This window comes from Somniosus microcephalus, chromosome 8 (assembly GCF_052327205.1).
Source record: "Somniosus microcephalus isolate GS21.2 chromosome 8, FLI_Smic_1.0, whole genome shotgun sequence".
Taxonomy (NCBI): domain Eukaryota; kingdom Metazoa; phylum Chordata; class Chondrichthyes; order Squaliformes; family Somniosidae; genus Somniosus; species Somniosus microcephalus.
In genome coordinates this window covers 194,305,927-194,326,874 of record NC_140994.1, presented here as the reverse complement: position 1 = coordinate 194,326,874, position 20,948 = coordinate 194,305,927, and the positions used below count along the sequence as shown (strand labels likewise).

General features: G+C 52.0%; 1 protein-coding gene across 3 annotated transcripts in view; it reads right to left on the bottom strand.

The window, feature by feature from the left end:
• LOC147113997 (receptor expression-enhancing protein 2-like) overlaps positions 1-20,948 on the bottom strand; it is a 185,954-nt gene that overhangs the window by 105,893 nt on the left and 59,113 nt on the right. For all 3 annotated transcript variants that reach the window (XM_085995472.1, XM_085995470.1, XM_085995469.1), the window contains exon 2: positions 20,166-20,238. In XM_085995472.1, coding sequence (XP_085851598.1) covers positions 20,166-20,238 — 73 coding nt within the window. The remainder of the gene's footprint in view (positions 1-20,165; positions 20,239-20,948) is intronic.

Genomic DNA, 20,948 nt, shown 5'->3' with positions numbered 1-20,948 from the left:
GGGAGGAAAGCGAGCGACTGGGGGGAGGAGAGCGAGCGACTGGGGGGGAGGGAGAGCGAGCGACTGGGGGGGAGGGAGAGCGAGCGACTGGGGGGGAGGAGAGCGAGCGACTGGGGGGGAGGAGAGCGAGCGACTGGGGGGGAGGAGAGCGAGCGACTGGGGGGGAGGAGAGCGAGCGACTGGGGGGGAGGAGAGCGAGCGACTGGGGGGGAGGAGAGCGAGCGACTGGGGGGGAGGAGAGCGAGCGGACTGGGGGGGAGGAGAGCGAGCGACTGGGGGGGAGGAGAGCGAGCGACTGGGGGGGAGGAGAGCGAGCGACTGGGGGGGAGGAGAGCGAGCGACTGGGGGGGAGGAGAGCGAGCGACTGGGGGGGAGGAGAGCGAGCGACTGGGGGGGGAGGAGAGCGAGCGACTGGGGGGGAGGAGAGCGAGCGACTGGGGGGAGGAGAGCGAGCGACTGGGGGGGAGGAGAGCGAGCGACTGGGGGGGAGGAGAGCGAGCGACTGGGGGGGGAGGAGAGCGAGCGACTGGGGGGGGAGGAGGAGCGAGGACTGGGGGGAGGAGAGCGAGCGACTGGGGGGGGAGGAGAGCGAGCGACTGGGGGGGAGGAGAGCGAGCGACTGGGGGGGAGGAGAGCGAGCGACTGGGGGGGGAGGAGGAGCGAGCGACTGGGGGGGAGGAGAGCGAGCGACTGGGGGGGAGGAGAGCGAGCGACTGGGGGGGAGGAGAGCGAGCGACTGGGGGGGAGGAGAGCGAGCGACTGGGGGGGAGGAGAGCGAGCGACTGGGGGGGAGGAGAGCGAGCGACTGGGGGGGAGTGAGAGCGAGCGACTGGGGGGGAGGAGAGCGAAGCGGACTGGGGGGGGAGGGAGAGCGAGCGACTGGGGGGGAGGAGAGCGAGCGACTGGGGGGGAGGAGAGCGAGCGACTGGGGGGGAGGAGAGCGAGCGACTGGGGGGGAGAGAGCGAGCGACTGGGGGGGAGGAGAGCGAGCGACTGGGGGGGAGGAGAGCGAGCGACTGGGGGGGAGGAGAGCGAGCGACTGGGGGGGAGGAGAGCGAGCGACTGGGGGGAGGAGAGCGAGCGACTGGGGGGGAGGAGAGCGAGCGGACTGGGGGGGAGGAGAGCGAGCGACTGGGGGGGAGGAGAGCGAGCGACTGGGGGGGAGGAGAGCGAGCGACTGGGGGGGAGGAGAGCGAGCGACTGGGGGGAGGAGAGCGAGCGACTGGGGGGGAGGAGAGCGAGCGGACTGGGGGGGAGGAGAGCGAGCGACTGGGGGGGAGGAGAGGCGAGCGACTGGGGGGAGGAGAGCGAGCGACTGGGGGGGAGGAGAGCGAGCGACTGGGGGGGGAGGAGAGCGAGCGACTGGGGGGGAGGAGAGCGAGCGACTGGGGGGAGGAGAGCGAGCGACTGGGGGGGAGGAGAGCGAGCGACTGGGGGGGAGGAGAGCGAGCGACTGGGGGGGAGGAGAGCGAGCGACTGGGGGGAGGAGAGCGAGCGACTGGGGGGAGGAGAGCGAGCGACTGGGGGGGAGGAGAGCGAGCGACTGGGGGGGAGAGAGAGCGAGCGACTGGGGGGGGAGGAGAGCGAGCGACTGGGGGGGAGGAGAGCGAGCGACTGGGGGGGGGAGGAGAGCGAGCGGACTGGGGGGGAGGAGAGCGAGCGACTGGGGGGGAGGAGAGCGAGCGACTGGGGGGAGGAGAGCGAGCGACTGGGGGGGAGGAGAGCGAGCGCGACTGGGGGGGAGGAGAGCGAGCGCGACTGGGGGGGAGGAGAGCGAGCGACTGGGGGGGAGGAGAGCGAGCGACTGGGGGGGGAGGAGAGCGAGCGACTGGGGGGGAGGAGATGCGAGCGACTGGGGGGGAGGAGAGCGAGCGACTGGGGGGGAGGAGAGCGAGCGACTGGGGGGAGGAGAGCGAGCGACTGGGGGGGAGGAGAGCGAGCGACTGGGGGGAGGAGAGCGAGCGACTGGGGGGGAGGAGAGCGAGCGAACTGGGGGGGAGGAGAGCGAGCGACTGGGGGGGAGGAGAGCGAGCGACTGGGGGGGAGGAGAGCGAGCGACTGGGGGGGAGGAGAGCGAGCGACTGGGGGGGGAGGAGAGCGAGCGACTGGGGGGAGGAGAGCGAGCGACTGGGGGGAGGAGAGCGAGCGACTGGGGGGGAGGAGGAGCGAGCGACTGGGGGGGGAGGAGAGCGAGCGACTGGGGGGGAGGAGAGCGAGCGACTGGGGGGGAGGGAGAGCGAGCGACTGGGGGGGAGGGAGAGCGAGCGACTGGGGGGGAGGGAGGAGAGCGAGCGACTGGGGGGGAGGGGAGCGAGCGACTGGGGGGGAGGGGAGCGAGCGACTGGGGGGGAGGGAGAGAGCGAGCGACTGGGGGGGAGGGAGAGCGAGCGACTGGGGGGGAGGAGAGAGAGCGACTGGGGGGGAGGAGAGAGAGCGACTGGGGGGGAGGAGAGGAGAGCGACTGGGGGGAGGAGAGAGAGCGACTGGGGGGAGGAGAGAGAGCGACTGGGGGGGAGGAGAGAGAGCGACTGGGGGGGAGGAGAGAGAGCGACTGGGGGGAGGAGAGAGAGCGACTGGGGGGAGGAGAGAGAGCGACTGGGGGGGAGGAGAGAGAGCGACTGGGGGGGGAGGAGAGAGAGCGACTGGGGGGGAGGAGAGAGAGCGACTGGGGGGAGGAAGAGGCGACTGGGGGGGAGGAGAGAGAGCGACTGGGGGGAGGAGAGAGAGCGACTGGGGGGGAGGAGAGAGAGCGACTGGGGGGGAGGAGAGAGAGCGACTGGGGGGGAGGAGAGAGAGCGACTGGGGGGGGAGGAGAGAGAGCGACTGGGGGGGAGAGGAGAGAGAGCGACTGGGGGGGAGGAGAGAGAGCGACTGGGGGGGAGGAGAGAGAGCGACTGGGGGGGAGGAGAGAGAGCGACTGGGGGGGAGGAGAGAGAGCGACTGGGGGGAGGAGAGAGAGCGACTGGGGGGGGAGGAGAGAGAGCGACTGGGGGGGAGGCGAGAGAGCGACTGGGGGGGAGGAGAGAGAGCGACTGGGGGGGAGGAGAGAGAGCGACTGGGGGGGGAGGAGAGAGAGCGACTGGGGGGGAGGAGAGAGAGCGACTGGGGGGGAGGAGAGAGAGCGACTGGGGGGGAGGAGAGAGAGCGACTGGGGGGGAGGAGAGAGAGCGACTGGGGGGGGAGGAGAGAGAGCGACTGGGGGGGGAGGAGAGAGAGCGACTGGGGGGGAGGAGAGAGAGCGACTGGGGGGGGGAGGAGAGAGAGCGACTGGGGGGGGAGGAGAGAGAGCGACTGGGGGGAGGAGAGAGAGCGACTGGGGGGGGAGGAGAGAGAGCGACTGGGGGGGAGGAGAGAGAGCGACTGGGGGGGAGGAGAGAGAGCGACTGGGGGGGAGGAGAGAGAGAGCGACTGGGGGGGGAGGAGAGAGAGCGACTGGGGGGGAGGAGATGAGAGCGACTGGGGGGGGAGGAGAGAGAGCGACTGGGGGGAGGAGAGAGAGCGACTGGGGGGGAGGAGAGAGAGCGACTGGGGGGGAGGAGAGAGAGCGACTGGGGGGGGAGGAGAGAGAGCGACTGGGGGGGAGGAGAGAGAGCGACTGGGGGGGAGGAGAGAGAGCGACTGGGGGGGAGGAGAGAGAGCGACTGGGGGGGGAGGAGAGAGAGCGACTGGGGGGGGAGGAGAGAGAGCGACTGGGGGGAGGAGAGAGAGCGACTGGGGGGGGAGGAGAGAGAGCGACCTGGGGGGGGAGGAGAGAGAGCGACTGGGGGGGAGGAGAGGAGAGCGACTGGGGGGGAGGAGAGAGAGCGACTGGGGGGGAGGAGAGAGAGCGACTGGGGGGAGGAGAGAGAGCGACTGGGGGGGGAGGAGAGAGAGCGACTGGGGGGGGGGGGGGAGGAGGGGGGAGAGAGAGCGACTGGGGGGGGAGGAGAGGAGAGCGACTGGGGGGGAGGAGAGAGAGCGACTGGGGGGGAGAGACGAGAGCGACTGGGGGGGAGGAGAGAGAGCGACTGGGGGGGAGGAGAGAGAGCGACTGGGGGGAGAGAGAGAGAGCGACTGGGGGGGGAGGAGAGAGAGCGACTGGGGGGGAGGAGAGAGAGCGACTGGGGGGGGGAGGAGAGAGAGCGACTGGGGGGGAGGAGAGAGAGCGACTGGGGGGGAGGAGAGAGAGCGACTGGGGGGGGAGGAGAGAGAGCGACTGGGGGGGGGAGGAGAGAGAGCGACTGGGGGGGGAGGAGGAGAGAGAGCGACTGGGGGGGGAGGAGAGAGAGCGACTGGGGGGGAGGAGAGAGAGCGACTGGGGGGGAGGAGAGAGCGACTGGGGGGGGAGGAGAGAGCGCGACTGGGGGAAAGAGAGAGAGCGACTGGGGGGGGGGAAGAGAGAGAGCGACTGGGGGGGGGGAAGAGAGAGCGACTGGGGGGGGAAGGGAGAGCGCGAGAGAGAGAGAGAGAGAGAGAGGGGATGGGAAGGGGAGGGGGGAGGGGGGAATGGGGGAGGGGGTGGAGGGGAAGGGTGTGTGGGGGAAGGGGGGGTGGGGTGTGGAGGGGGGAAAGGAGGGGTGGGGGTTGTGTGGGGGGTGTGGAGGGGGAAGTACCACATCTACCAAAGTGCTATTGTCTGCTAGGCAAGAATGAGATTTAAAAGCTGATAGTTTGAAAATAGCACCATCTTGTTTGGTATTAATAATGTTATAAATAGAAAACGGAATTCACTGTTGAATGCTGAATGGTGCGACTCCATTTTCAAGGTTTCATTTTTCCCCATAGTGTTCTCGGGTCTGACAATTAGTGGTCTATGCTGGAATCTATTCTGTTGGCTTGAACACCATTCCATTGCACAGTGATGGGCTCACACTGAACTGCAAAGAGAATGTCAAGCAACTGTGGAAATATAGCATAACCTGTTTCTATATCATTGCGATTAGGCAGCAATATTTAATGATGCACAGGGTCCGTGGTTGTCACTACTGATGCTATTTTCAACTGCAAGAGGAAAGATTTATAAATTACTAGCTGGAGTACCCGGCGGTGTCGAGGCTTTTTCGAGGGCATGTTGTTGTTGGAACAGAGAGAGAGAGAGAGCGCGACTGGGGGGGGGGGGGGGGAAGCGAGAGCGACTGGGGGGGGGGGGGGGGAAGAGAGAGAGCGACTGGGGGGGGAAGAGAGAGAGCGACGGGGGGGGAAAGAGAGAGAGCGCGACTGGGGGGGGAAAGAGAGAGAGCGACGGGGGGGGGAAAGAGAGAGAGCGACTGGGGGGGAAGAGAGAGAGCGACTGGGGGGGAAGAGAGAGAGCGACTGGGGGGGAGGAGAGAGAGCGACTGGGGGGGAGGAGAGAGAGCGACTGGGGGGGAGGAGAGAGAGCGACTGGGGGGGAGGAGAGAGAGCGACTGGGGGGGAGGAGAGCGACTGGGGGGCAGGAGAGAGAGCGACTGGGGGGGAGGAGAGAGAGCGACTGGGGGGGAGGAGAGAGAGCGACTGGGGGGGAGGAGAGAGAGCGACTGGGGGGGAGGAGAGAGAGCGACTGGGGGGGAGGAGAGAGAGCGACTGGGGGGGAGGAGAGAGAGCGACTGGGGGGGAGGAGAGAGAGCGACTGGGGGGGAGGAGAGAGAGCGACTGGGGGGAGGAGAGAGAGCGACTGGGGGGGAGGAGAGAGAGCGACTGGGGGGGAGGAGAGAGAGCGACTGGGGGGGAGGAGAGAGAGCGACTGGGGGGGAGGAGAGAGAGCGACTGGGGGGGAGGAGAGAGAGCGACTGGGGGGGAGGAGAGAGAGCGACTGGGGGGGGAGGAGAGAGAGCGACTGGGGGGGAGGAGAGAGAGCGACTGGGGGGGAGGAGAGAGAGCGACTGGGGGGGAGGAGAGAGGGCGACTGGGGGGGAGGAGAGAGGGCGACTGGGGGGGAGGAGAGAGGGCGACTGGGGGGGAGGAGAGAGAGCGACTGGGGGGGAGGAGAGAGAGCGACTGGGGGGAGGAGAGAGAGCGACTGGGGGGGAGGAGAGAGAGCGACTGGGGGGGAGGAGAGAGAGCGACTGGGGGGGAGGAGAGAGAGCGACTGGGGGGGAGGAGAGAGAGCGACTGGGGGGGAGGAGAGAGAGCGACTGGGGGGGAGGAGAGAGAGCGACTGGGGGGGGGAGGAGAGAGAGCGACTGGGGGGGAAGAGAGAGAGCGACTGGGGGGGAAGAGAGAGAGCGACTGGGGGGGGAAGAGAGAGAGCGACTGGGGGGGGAAGAGAGAGAGCGACTGGGGGGGAAGAGAGAGAGCGACTGGGGGGGAAGAGAGAGAGCGACTGGGGGGGAAGAGAGAGAGCGACTGGGGGGGAAGAGAGAGAGCGACTGGGGGGGAAGAGAGAGAGCGACTGGGGGGGGAAGAGAGAGAGCGACTGGGGGGGAAGAGAGAGAGCGACTGGGGGGGAAGAGAGAGAGCGACTGGGGGGGAAGAGAGAGAGCGACTGGGGGGGAAGAGAGAGAGCGACTGGGGGGGAAGAGAGAGAGCGACTGGGGGGGGGAAGAGAGAGCGCGAGAGAGAGCGCGAGAGAGAGAGAGAGGGGATGGGAAGGGGAGGGGGGAAGGGGGGGAGTGGGGAATGGGAAGGGGTGTGTGGGGGAAGGGGGGGTGGGGTGTGGAGGGGGGAAAGGAGTGGTGGGGGTTGTGTGGGGGGTGTGGAGGGGGAAGGGGTGGGGGGTGTGGGGGGTGGAAAGATATGCTTAAAGTACAGGAAACTTTGTGCTATCCGGCAGCCACGGGACCAAGCTGTTGCCTTGCCTTAAAACTGCCCTACTCTCCAGTCGATTGTCTGTCTCGGTCACCAGGACCCAATTTGGAGCACAGAAGCCCCACCCACTCTATGTTCCTGTACTAAGATGGCCACGCAGGCACTCTGTTGCACACTGAGTCAAAATGGTGTCGCACTGAATCTTTTCGCCCTCCTTGACAAAGATGTCTGCCGTTAACCTGGGGCTGTCAGCAGAAGAAATTTCCTCAGCTGCAAACACAGGATCTTCCGATTATTATTCGGGGCTTGCGACCTACCCCAGTTGCTTATGAAGCCTCCCCACCTACTGACCCTGGGAATGGAGCTGAGGCAGCACACTCTCTCTCCTCTGCCAGTGTTTGTCTCTGCCTTGGCCGGGAGCCTGGGTCTAGAGTTGCACTGCTGGCAGTTGGAGAAGCCTAGGCCCCGGGCCTGGAAAAACGGTGAAAGTTAGGAGAATTATAGAGGTTAGAGAAAAGATTTACAAATTAATTAACTTTTTTTTAAAAACAATTTGTGTTTTAAAAGCAACTTTTTTTTTGCTGGAAATGTAGATTTGAAAAGAAACACGCAGAAAGCGGGAAAAAGAAATGAAAAGTTTAGAATCAAGATGGCGGCGACTCACCTCGGTTCAGAACGATAAGGCCCGCCCACACACGCACCGATTGGTCGACCGTCAGGTCACCAAAGCGTAGGATTGGTCAATCGTCCCGTCACTCGACTGTAGGAGGGCCCACCCGCATGCGCCAGGAACCCGGCGTACGATTGGTCGACCTCGAGGTCAATCTGTCGCTAATGAGCGGATAATGAGATGATAATGAGCGGAATTTTGACTGTTTTTCGGATACCGCGGGCGCAATTTTTGTCCGGCCGAAACGTAAATACGCCTACGACCGTTTTGGAACGGTGAGCTTTCTTTCGACGTAACGCACGCGTAGGTACGCTCTGTAACTTTCGAGCGCATAGCCGGACAGACGCACACGTGAGGACAGACAGACAGACAGATTGATCCGTTTATATAAGATATATGCATTACATCTTTTTCCCATCAGTCAGAAGAAATGTTGAGTGGATCAATACCATTAGAAAATTCACTCTGTGGGACAAGGATCGTGGATTAATTTAATCCTCACTTGTACATTTGTGGGAGTTGAAATAACAAAATGTTCATTGCACTAACCCGTCCCTACTAACAACCTTAGCACCAAGTGCGCACAGTAATCCTTAAAAAAAAAAGGGGCCAGTTACACCCACCACATGGAGGAACGCGATGGACACCTACAGACGCTGAAAGACGCCCTCGTAAGAACGGGATATGACGCTCGACTCGTCGATCAACAGTTCCGACGGGCCACAGCAAAAAATTGCATAGACCTCCTCAGAAGACAAACACGGGACACAACCAACAGAGTACCCTTCATCGTCCAGTACTTCCCCAGAGCGGAGAAACTACGCCATGTTCTTCGCAGCCTTCAACATGTCATCGATGACGACGAACACCTCGCTAAGGCCATCCCCACGCCTCCACTACTCGCCTTCAAACAGCCGTCTAACCTCAAACAGACCATCGTTCGCAGCAAATTACCCAGCTTTCAGGAGAACAGCGACCACGACACCATACAACCTCTGCAAGACATGCCAGATCATCAACACAGATACCATCATCACACGTGAGGACACCACCCACCAGATACATACTCATGTGACTCGGCCAACATTGTCTACCTCATACGTTGCAGGAAAGGATGCCCCGGAGCATGGTACATCGGCGAGACCATGCAGACACTGCGACAACAGATGAACGGACACCGTGCAACTATCGCCAGGCAGGAGTGTTCCCTCCCAGTCGGGGATCACTTCAGCAGTCAAGGACATTCAGCCTCTGATCTTCGGGTAAGCATTCTCCAAGGCGGCCTTCGAGACACACGACAACGCAAAATCGTAGAACAGAAACTGATAGCCAAGTTCCGCACTCATGAGGACGGCCTCAACTGGGATCTTGGGTTCATGTCACGCTACATGTAACCCCACCTGACGTAGGGTCATCCAGACTCGAGTCGTCGTTGGCTGGTTCTCTCTACACAGATGCGGCCGGACCTGCTGTGATTTCCAGCAAAAAAAAAGTTTTTTGTTTTTCAGACAGACCCCAGCATCTGCAACATTTGACCCCTTGTGACCCCACCTCATTGTTCTTTGATGTAATGTTTTCCTGACTGACCTGTTTGGACACCATTTACACCTTTGATTGCTGTGATTATCTCTCTGCCAAGGTGTGATAAATGGCAGTTAGAAAGATTACCTGTAATCATCTGGCAGTGTTCTCTGACTATATAAGCTGTGTCTTTTTGCATCTCTCCACTTCACCTGACGAAGGAGCAACGCTCCGAAAGTTTGTGATTTCAAATAAAACTGTTGGACTATAACCTGGTGTGACTTCTTACATTTGTCCACCCCAGTCCAACACCGGCATCTCCACACCATGTTAATCCACAGTTAGAGAGTGAGCTACAAACTATTTAATAAGGCTCTACGTGGTCCAGTTAACTGCCTGAGCAGTTATAGGATGTCCAGAATTGTGTGGAATAGTTGAGGACCCTTCTTGTAGTCGCAATGTCTGAATGATATCTGCTGCACCCAAGAGCGCATTATGCTGAACAAGCACAGAAGCTAATGAGGGTGTCAGAGCATAATAACAACTTCATTATAACATACAGTTTACTATTATTTACTAGGGAGCTGTTGGCCCCGTTCAAAACCCTTGTTATTTTAATTTATTTATCACTTTGGCACTAAATTCTTTGATAACAGGTGAGTCAACTTACAGACCCCTTTTAATCGCATTCTTCACTCAGCGGTTGGTATGTGCCTAAAAACAGAACAGAACCGATATTCTACCACTGCAGGACACACCACACGTGAACACTTGAAGTGCTGCACCAACACTCCCCAAACACATGGGGCTAGAAATTCGTGGCCTTAGCGCCACTCTGTAGCGCCTTTAAATAACACTAAAACAGCGGCTGCCACGCTTGCGCCAGCTGCTGGTGAGTCCTGCGGCAGCCGCCATTTTTGTGCTAACCTTTGCACTGTCGGTAACTGGCAGCGCTATGCTGAACAAAATGGCAGCGTTGACATCAATCGGCGTACGAAGCACTTTTCCATTTTTTGAGGTTAGGAAGGGAATTCAGCTTTAAGAGCTGAATATTCACATTTGGGATTTCTTTTTAAAGTTAAATTTTTTTTTTAAGGCAGAAAGGGCTGAAAACTGCATTGTTTCACTTCATTTTAATTTGTATTGCTTCAGTGTTCATGGCCCCTTTAATTCTCAGACCTCTTCATTGCCCACAATTCGTTGCAAGCTCCACAGCCTCATTTCCAGAGGCTGTGGGAAGCTGCAACGCCGCACCTGCACAGGAACTTCGCCTCGGATGCCTCCAGTAACGTTACCAGGACGGCATTGCATGGCAGGCAAGTGCTGCGCCAACAATCTCCATCACCCCAGCTGATTTTTGCCCCGTTAGCATTATGGCCATTTTCAGCAGCCGTTAATTCCAGTTGCCGGTGACGCGGCAACTTTACTGGCTAAAATGAATTTCTCCCCCCATGGGCTTCAAACACAAGGGTACCATGAAGTGGAACGTGGCAGCTGGAGTTTGGTCTGACTGATGGCATAATTCCAAATGTAGAATAGTGGAAAGGCGGCCAGGGAAGTGATTCTGGCTGCCACGATGGGATTAAAACTAGCTTCCATCTCCATTAATGCAGGCAATGTTAACCAAAAGGAGAAAACTAATGGAAACTTGCTTTTACCACCAAGCTGACCAAATCTCTTCCTCTTAGCATCAGTGTTCCCAGACAAAGGGAAACTGAAGCTTGGTGAAAGAATGTTTTACCATTAATTCCAGGAAGAGTATCTCAATACTTCTACAATTTTAGAATTAGTATTAGGAGAGCTTCCAAATGACTCAATAGGTAAACGCAATATCAAATGTGGTGCTGAGTTATACAGATTAAGAATGTTCCAGGTTCAATCCCTTGACCATGCTAATTTAGCAGAGTTCAGCTGGAGCAGTGGTAGACACAAAACAATTGACCCAAGCACTACTGGGCAAGGGAAGAGAAAAAAAAAGAGTTGGTTTCTCAATAATGATTGCTATCCAGTCTGAAAAATACATCAGTGTGGATGTCAGATGAGGACAAAATGAGACTTGGCTGTAACCCACTTTCATTCTACACCCTAACACAATGGAGAGTGGTCACTTGGATGGATGGGTAGTTTGAAGACACTAACATACCGAGACACTTCAGAGGTAAAACCATCATCACAATTGATTGGTATCACCGCATGGTTTTCAAAACAACCACTAGTACCTAAGTAGAAGGCTATTGGCATTGACATCAATTGAAAGTCCCTCAAACCTAGGTGGTGTCTTTGATAGATGATTCCTGGCCCTAACCATTTGCATCCATTGAGTGCTCCCTGGCTTTGGGTATTGGTTCCTAAGCCCTTGTACTTGTATTGGTATTCACTGGTGGATTTTGCAATGCTGAGTAGTTTTATAGAGCTGTGCGTGTCAACGAAATACTTGCTGGATGGAAGCGATCTTACAAGTAACAGACTGCATGGTGAATTTGCAAAAAAGTTAGGATTCAAACTGAAAGCAATTGGAGTCCCACTGACTATGAATCTTACAGTTCCCTGCCTCAAGAAGCAGTGATGGCATTGACTGTACATTTCCTGCTGCAGGAACCTGAACTCACTGAGGGTTCCTTGGTCCTGAAGTTAATGCTGCAACTCACTTGAGTGGTGACATGGGCACTGATATTGCGCTCACTGATGGTTCCCTGAAACATAAATAACCATTCACTTGGGTGTTCGCTGAACCTGGGTTGTTATTCATCGAGGAGTTCCCTGGCCTATGCGCTCCACTACACTCTTGAAAGAGTATATTGAAGCAATGGTGTGGGCTTCAAAAAGGGGTAAAAATTAGATTTGAAAAAAAATCTGAATATGGGACTGGCTGGTTAGAAATACTATTTGTTGTCTATGTAACAACAGTGACTGCTGTTCAAAAGTAATCCATTGGCTGTAGTGTGTTTTGGGACATCCTGAGGGCTATATAAATGCAGGTTCTTTCTTTTCTTCACTATAGAGTATCAAGCATATTTGTTCTAAATATCTGCTGATAACACTGGGCACAGTGATTGTCAAAGTGTTTCACTTGTTACGGTTCATGCTTAGAGTAACTGAACAGAGTCTTAGATGAATGGAACATGGGTGTGCCAGCTCTATGGAGTTCCATCTCACCCACAAGATGCACAGTTAAACAGTAGAGACAAGTAAACTCAGATATGGTAAAAGGCTGGAGTAAGTATACCTGGTGCAGGCAGCTCCTTATAGCTGAAAAAGTAGACCTTCAGCAAAATGCAAATGCCAGAGGTAATTTAAATTTCTCTCTCAACTAGACAAGAATTCAAGATTAATTACTGTTATCTACCATATATGGATAGGAAATACAAAAGCATCTCTCTCGCTCTGAATGAGTTGTTTACTAGTCGAGACCCAAAACAACGCCTACTAGAATTTTTATCTGGCATGTTGCCTCTTTCAGTGGTTGTGGGAATTACAGACAATTAATTCACATCTGCTCAGAACCAAATTTTATATATTTGCTCTACCACCAAGCTCTTAAGACAAAAGAAATACTGGCATCCATGATAACATTTGGAAAGGTAAAATATAGAAATATTTTACAACGTGACATAGGACGGAGTCTGTGTGTATCAGATGATCTTCTGCAAGGATCCGGGATATTGGGAGGGGGCGATGTTGAAGGAACATCATTTGCCTTACGTAGCTGGCATCTGTTGTTGTGGTCACCTCCTGTATGTTATTACCAGGCGGAGGATCTAGCAAGTCTTCTTGCTACTTAGTCCTGCACGGTGGATGCCACTTTATAGGATGCAACTTTGATGGTTGTGGACAATTCCCCCCTCAAAAGTGAATCTCTTCCACTCCTGTGACTCATCACTGTCCTCAGGAGATGGTTATGATCTCATGGATGGGTGAAAGGAACTGGACTAAGATAACTCCTTAGTGGAGACACATAAAATTTGCAACTTGAGAGTACATGCACTGGAAGTGAAGAAAGAGAAAGAGAATTATATGTGCAGTGCAAATGCAGTTGTGGAATATTTACAAAATACTTTCTGCATGTACGGTGTGGTGTATGTGCCTTTAAGAGCAATTATGGTGTATGTGCCTTTAAGAGCCCCAGGTGTGCGTAATGCCGGTAATTGCCACTTGGGCTATATAAGCCTGTGTATTGTGTATATCCTTTAGAAACCCCCCCCAGACTTGCTTAGTAAATACCTATGAACCAACTCCTGTCTTCAGTGTCTTTATCTACACACGGACACTACAGTGGCGACGAAGTGGAAACGGACTTACCTGCAATTCGGCAGCACCTCAAGGACATCGATTCCTCCAGCGTCCAGAAGACTCAAGGAAGTAAGAGAAACTGTGGTTTCACCAGCTGGCCAAGCTGGTGACAGGTACTGCGCTAATCCTTCCTGGGCGTCAGGCTGGAGCTCCAGCGGCGGGCTCTACAGCTGAGACAGGCAGCGAAATCGGAGGCAAGCAATAACGGACTGGGAGGGTGCACTCGAGAGATGGCCGGCGCGGTAAGCAGGTCAGCGTTTAGACCTCCGTCGGGAACGAGTCTCCAACAGTGAATAAACGGAAACCACAGTAAAACAGCGTGGTTATCGGTAGCAGCGGCGGGAAAGCGCGGGAAGCGCCATATCGTTGCTACAGAGAAAAAAAAAGCGCGGGAAGCACCATATCTTTTCTGAAATGCCTAAATCTGGTAATATTGAGGCTTTTGATGGCGAAATAGAAGATTGGACCACATACGTGGAAAGAGTAGAGGTTTATTGCACTGCAAATGGAATAACAGATGGAAAAAAAGCTTCAGTACTTCTGAACTTAATGGGCGCGAAGACATACGGGCTGTTACGAAATTTAATCACTCCAGCCAAACCAAAGGACAAGACTTTTAAAGAAATTGTTGATACCCTGCAGGAGCATTTAAACCCAACACCGCTGCTGATAGCGGAACGATTCAAGTTCTTCAAGAGAAATCAACACAAGAATGAAAGTAACGCTGATTACCTAAACGAATTAAGAAAGCTATCAAAGTACTGCCAATTCGGAGCAGGACTATCGGATTATCTTCGAGACAAATTTGTTTGCGGTCTCTTAAGTGAAGGAACACAAAAAAGACTGCTTTCTGAAAAAAATTTAACATTGGACAAAGCTTTCAGTATGGCTGTATCATACGAAGCAGCAGCAAAAGGAGCTGCAGAGATACAAAAGACACAGGACTTCGGCACCCATAAAATGACACAGGAGTTCGGAAGATGCTATCGCTGCGGCAGATCCACCCATAACCAGAGGGACTGCTGGTTCAAGGGCAAAGCATGCAGGCAATGTGGTAAGATTGGACACATTGCACGGGTATGCCAATCTGGACAAAATAAATCCACTGACAGAAAACAAAAAATCAATAAAGAAAAGTACAGGAAGGTACAAATGATGACGGACAATAGCTCCGAAGACCAGAATAGTGATAGCGACTCCGGAAACAAGAGACTAAGCTGTCTCAAATTACATAATGTACTTGCCAAAGAGGATTACCAAACCATTTGGGTTACCCTCACAATAGCAGGGTCCCCAGTTAAAATGGAGCTAGATACAGGATCAGCTCTAACTGTAATAAATCGACGAGATTACGAGAGGCTATTTTCGCATATACCTCTAAAAGACACATCCATTATCTTAAAAACATATACGGGGCAGAAAGTCTACCCCAAAGGAAAAATAAGGGTGCCTGTGGTATACAACGGCAAAGAAATACAAAAGTTGTATTTATACATTCTACAAGATGGTGGTCCACCGTTGTTGGGACGTGAATGGATAAGGAAGATACGTTTAGACTGGCACTCCATTCAGGCACTGACGGTGACCAATAAGGAAAAAAAATGATGACATCATACCTGAACGATTAAAAGACATCTTGGCCAACGCCAAAGAAGTGTTTCAAGAGAAACTAGGAACCTTGAAAGGCATCACCGCCTCAATAAAAGTGGAAGATACAGCAATTCCAAAATTTTTTAAGGCAAGACCGGTGCCATACGCAATACGTCCGGCAGTCGAGGCAGAGCTGAAGAATTTGGAAAAGGCAGGCGTATTATCCAAAATAGATTGGAGCGAATGGGCAACACCCATCGTTCCAGTCATGAAAAAAATATTGAAAAATAACTCTGAGGAACAGAAAAAAATTCGCATCTGTGGGGACTTTAAGGTGACTGTAAACCCGGTCCTTCACACGGTACAGTATCCTCTTCCGAGGATAGAAGATATTTTCGCCTCACTATCCGGAGGGAAACGTTTCACAAAAATTGACTTGGCACAGGCATATCTACAGATGGAGGTTGAGGAGACCTCTAAAAGGTATCTCACAATAAACACACACAAAGGCCTGTACCAGTACAATCGACTGGTTTTTGGAATAGCATCAGCTCCAGCTATCTGGCAAAGAGCTATGGAGCAAGTCCTGCAAGGGATTCCGGGAACTCAATGCTACCTAGACGACATCCTTATAACAGGAGAAAACGACAACGAGCACCTTGCCAATTTGGAGCAGGTGCTCACTAGGCTGAAAGAACGGGGCCTACGAGCAAATCGCCCCAAGTGCGAATTTTTCCAAAATCAGATATCATATTGTGGCCACATAATTAATAAGGAAGGGTTGCATAAGTCACCTGAAAAAATTGAAGCAGTTATAAAAGCCCCAGCACCTGAAAATGTTTCACAATTAAGGTCATTCCTGGGATTAATAAATTACTATCATAAATTTTTACCGAACTTATCAACTATTCTACACCCTCTTAATGATCTTCTACAGACAGGAGTGATTTGGAAATGGAACGAAGACTGTAAACGTGCCTTCCATAAATGTAAAGACTTAATCACATCCGAGAAAATTTTGGCTCATTACAACCCATCACTACCAATCAGACTGGCGTGCGATGCATCCCCTTACGGCATAGGAGCGGTATTGTCCCATAGATTCCCTGATGGCTCGGAACGGCCGATAGCTTTTGCGTCACGCTCATTGAACTCAGCTGAGCGTAACTATGCCCAGATAGACAGGGAAGCACTCAGCCTGGTATGGGGAGTGAAGAAATTCAACCATTACTTACACGGACAAAAATTTACCTTGCTGACTGACCATCAACCCCTCATCTCCATATTCAACCCTAAAAAAGGTGTCCCCATTATGACGGCACAAAGACTACAGAGGTGGTCCCTTTTTCTCGGGGCACACCAATACAACATTGAATACAAAGGGTCAAAACAGCATGGGAATGCTGACGGTTTATCACGCCTACCGTTGCCAACGATAGAAGAGGCACCTACAGTAGACCCAGTAGAGATATTCCACTCTACCATAGTGGAATGTCTACCGGTGACAAATTCTGCCATTGAAAGAGAGACAAGAAATGACCCTACTCTCTCATGGGTCTACGATTTAACAATGAAGGGATGGCCAGCACATGGCGAACCACTGTTGCCAGCATTCTCGCAAAGAAGAGAACAGCTGTCAGTGTGCCGAGGAACCTTGATGTGTGGATCCAGAGTGGTGATTCCACCCAAACTCCAGGATAAAATGCTAAAGGAGCTTCACGAGGGGCATCTGGGTGGAGTGAAAATGAAGAACCTAGCTAGGGCGTTTGTATGGTGGCCAGGTATCGATGGAGACATCGAAGACATGACCAAGAGCTGCCTAGGATGCCAGAAGGTCCAAAATGCTCCGCCACAGGCCCCTCTACATCCATGGGAGTGGCCCTCATCTCCCTGGCAAAGGGTGCACGTCGACTTTGCTGGTCCATTTATGGACTCAATGTTCTTAATCGCAGTTGATGCACACTCCAAGTGGCCGGAGGTAATAAAGATGTCCTCCACCACCACGGAAAAAACCATCACAGTATTAAGGACCATATTTGCCAGGAATGGGCTGCCGGAGCAGATATGTTCTGATAATGGACCGCAATTTGTGTCCGAAGAATTCAGAAAGTTCTTAAAGAACAATGGGGTAAAGCACTACACGTCCGCCCCATACCATCCCGCCACCAATGGATTGGCTGAAAGGTTTGTCCAGACCTTCAAGAAGGCCATCAAGGCCATGGGTAATGAAGACATAAAACTTCAGCACAAGGTGGATAACTTCTTATTTGCATATAGGAATGCAACGCATATGGTTACTAACCAAACTCCCGCCATGATGTTCTACAATAGAAACCTAAGATGCCGGCTGGATTTGGTCAAGCCCAACATCCGAAGGGACGTGGAGAACCGGCAGTTTCAGGGCATGAATGAAAGGCCAACTAGGGCCTTCCAGATAGGCCAACCGGTTTTGGCCCGGGACTACCGTACCGAGAAATGGCAGCCTGGAACTATCTGCACACGATTAGGACCACTGATGTATACCGTGGACATCGGAGACAGCATAATAAGGCGCCATGCTGACCAAATCATCAAGTCATCCGAAAAGGGACAACCTACACTACCACTCTATACATCTAACGAAGTAGAGATACCCATATCTACCTCCGATCCGGTGATACTGGAGCCCGATGAACCCGACACTGGCCTTCAAGCCGAATCAGCCTTGCCAGAAGAACCTACTACACCACCAGAAACTACTACACCCCCGAGGCATTATCCGGACCAAGTCAGGAAGCCTCCTGAGAGACTAACTTATAATTAATTAATACAGCAATGTATATTATTTTGCATATAACATGTAATTAATAATTACTTAAAATATGATGTACTAGTTAGCTAGAAGGGGAGGAATTGTGGTGTATGTGCCTTTAAGAGCAATTATGGTGTATGTGCCTTTAAGAGCCCCAGGTGTGCGTAATGCCGGTAATTGCCACTTGGGCTATATAAGCCTGTGTATTGTGTATATCCTTTAGAAACCCCCCCCAGACTTGCTTAGTAAATACCTATGAACCAACTCCGGTCTTCAGTGTCTTTATCTACACACGGACACTACATACGGTAGAAACTTTGTTAAATGTCATCAGCAAGCTGATTAAGTTAGATGTTAGGCACTGTGCTCAGCAACAGTACATCTAAGTCTCTTCAATGTTTTTTGGACATTTTAGGAATTAATTCAACTTTCTTCCTTGCCACCCTTTTGACATCATTTTCTGCAGTCACTAGTAATCTTTTGACTATTAGAATCTTCTCATCTATTCATCCGAAACCACAGCCCATGCATTCATCCACTCCTCTGGAGTTGGTAACATAGATCAGATTCTGAAGTGCCTCTGAGTGTTATAAATTGTTCATTAAAATAAAAATCAGATCCCACCCAAAGAGTCTCAATATCCTTCATTTGAACGTTTCCCATCCTTGCTGCGCCACAATGGATGTCATATTCATTAGTGCAGATCATTATACACAAGTAATGTCATTGATTAGGTGTTTAAATAGCTATTTATCCATGCATATTCCTGTCTGGGCAGTAAGTGACAGTATTATAATATCACCTGTAAATTCAAATAATACCCTACAGAGCCTCACTCACAGTGCAATATACCATCCAAGTCCCTTAATTAAGATGATTGCCTTGTAATCTCAATTAGTTATTCTCTATTATCTACATAAAACGCCCAGACACCCCCCGCCCCCCCCGTAGTTGCATTATTGCTTGGAGAGAAAATTAGAGGGCACTTTGGAGTTGGGGTTTTCAGCTAGAAATATAAAAATTAGATTGAGTACATGGAATTGGTAGAGTAGAGGGACAAGTTGGGATAAGATACTGTAAGTTAGCTCTGAAGAGAGCAGAGTTGGGCAAAGATAGAGGGTGGAAAGAGATAGAGCAAAGTGCTCAGAGCTGGGTAAAGATACACAAATAGGAAGACTAGAAATCAGTTCGAGATACTTAGGGTAGTATGGAGAGAAGAGCTGGATAGAGATGGGGGGAAAACGTGCATAGTACGGAGATGAGCTAAGTGGAGACCCAATGTCATGGTGTACTTCAATGTGCTAAACAGAAAGCTCCCAAAATGTCTCACATAATCCTCCTGGACTAAACCAATTTTCTGATGTCTCTCATTTTCAGAAGAGAGAGATTAGGCCAAAATATTGCAACACGACTGCTAGCATTAGTTATCTGCATACTCTTAAGCTCAGAGGATTTTAAAAGAGCTCCTGTAAGGGAGAGAATCCCTCTTTAAAAGGGCTCCGGATGTGGAGATGTTCAGAATAAAAGGTGTGTGATGGTTAAAAACTTACCTAAAGGGGTCCCGATGACCAGACACCCTCTAATAGGAATTACAGAATCATATAATCACAGCAAGCAAGGACCAGCTGAGCAATGCTTGCAGTATGTGCATCCGTACGTCACATTTCTTGCATGGCGAAGTAGGAGTCAAAAATGATTGGTCTACAGGGTAAAGCCTCAGTTGAGATGGACTCGCTAAAATTTTCCTCACAAAAGCAGTTACTGCGGTGTTGATGGATTCCTTTGTAAAGAAGTATGTGAAGAAAGATTGGAGAATCGCCAAATCTTCAGCCTTGAGAGGTAATGTATGGAAAAGATAAATCTGGAAAATCACTAAACCGAATAGAACAAAGGTTCATAGGTTTAAACCAGTAAAAGGCAACTTTAAGACTGAGATCAGGAAGTTCTTCAAAACAGAGTGATAGCACATGGAGTAGACTTGAAGGCAAAGTAATGGAAACAAAAACCCTGGAATCATTTAAGAACCAATTGGATGCTGAAACAAGGGGACTCGAGTGTCTTTCTGGATTGATGAGCTGCGATGGGCCCAAAAGACTCCTTTATCTATAATTATTTTATGACCTGGTTAAGGACTTGACTGAAGATGGAATGGATAATTAAAACTCTTTGGAATTTATGGTTCCAGCCTTGTTGGAACCATGGGAATTTTCTCTGAAGAATACAAGCTGTTACAGTTGAATATTATAGATTGCAATATTAGACATGTATTCTGAAACTTTATTTAGTCATCCTTGGGAGTTAGAGAGAAATTTCAAGGTTTTGTCTTGGAAGTTTTTAACCTGCGGTTGGTTAATTCCTCTAATAATTGTTGAGAGTCCAAGACAGTGAAAATACAACATGATATATTGGAAGGATGTGACTTTGGAATCTACCTGGCTTTTCTCATTTCTTACTCTCTTATGTCCAATTATATCGAAACCGTAGATTCTGAGTGTGGAGACCATCAGCCTTGGCAAGACTGCATTACCTCAGGCCTCCTGGCTGCTTCTTTTGCAAGGCCAGATCTAATACAGTACTCTTAATACCAAAATTACTCACATATTCCTTAACATTCTTCGTTTTCACTGCTTTGTAAGAGGAGTATGCTGGATACAGGGTGCCAAATATTAGCCTGTGGGAACACAAACAGTATGATCAGTAGATAAAAGGAGAGAGGAAGATTCAGAAAATAGTATTAGTTAGTTAGCGACAAGAAGGATCAGCAGGGCTCAAATCAGAAGGTCAGTGAGGAGAACAGTTTAGCAACTGGTACATTAGTGAAGAGACAAAGTCAAGAAATTGTATTGTTAATGAGGAGTTACCAGCCTACTCTGAATTTCAATATATATCCTTGGCCCAAGACTAAAGAGCAACTCCATGCAGTTACACGGTCAACAATTCTTACCTGTTTAATTAATCAGAACTTCAGTTATACAGTAAGCAACCTGCTTAGTTCATAAGAACTACATAAAGTTAAATTGGGTGTGATCCTATCCCTGCTGAATAAATGTTTTAGACATTCTTAGTACCAGAACAGTAACTCTACTATGTTGGGCTTACCTGAAAAATTCTTTGGAAAATCTCTTTTTATTGAAGGAGGGAGGGGCAAGAAACAGGAGGAGCCACGTGCTATTCACCTAATTATAATGTTACTAGCTGGAGTGCCCGGCGGTGCCGAGGGTTTTTTGAGGGCATGTTGTTGTTGGAAGAGAGAGAGAGACTGGGGGGGAGAAGAGAGAGACTGGGGGGAGAAGAGAGAGACGGGGGGGGGGGGAAAAGAGAGAGAGAGACTGCTGGATTTAGTTCGGGATTAGCCTGGAGAGAGGGGAGGGTGGGGGAAGG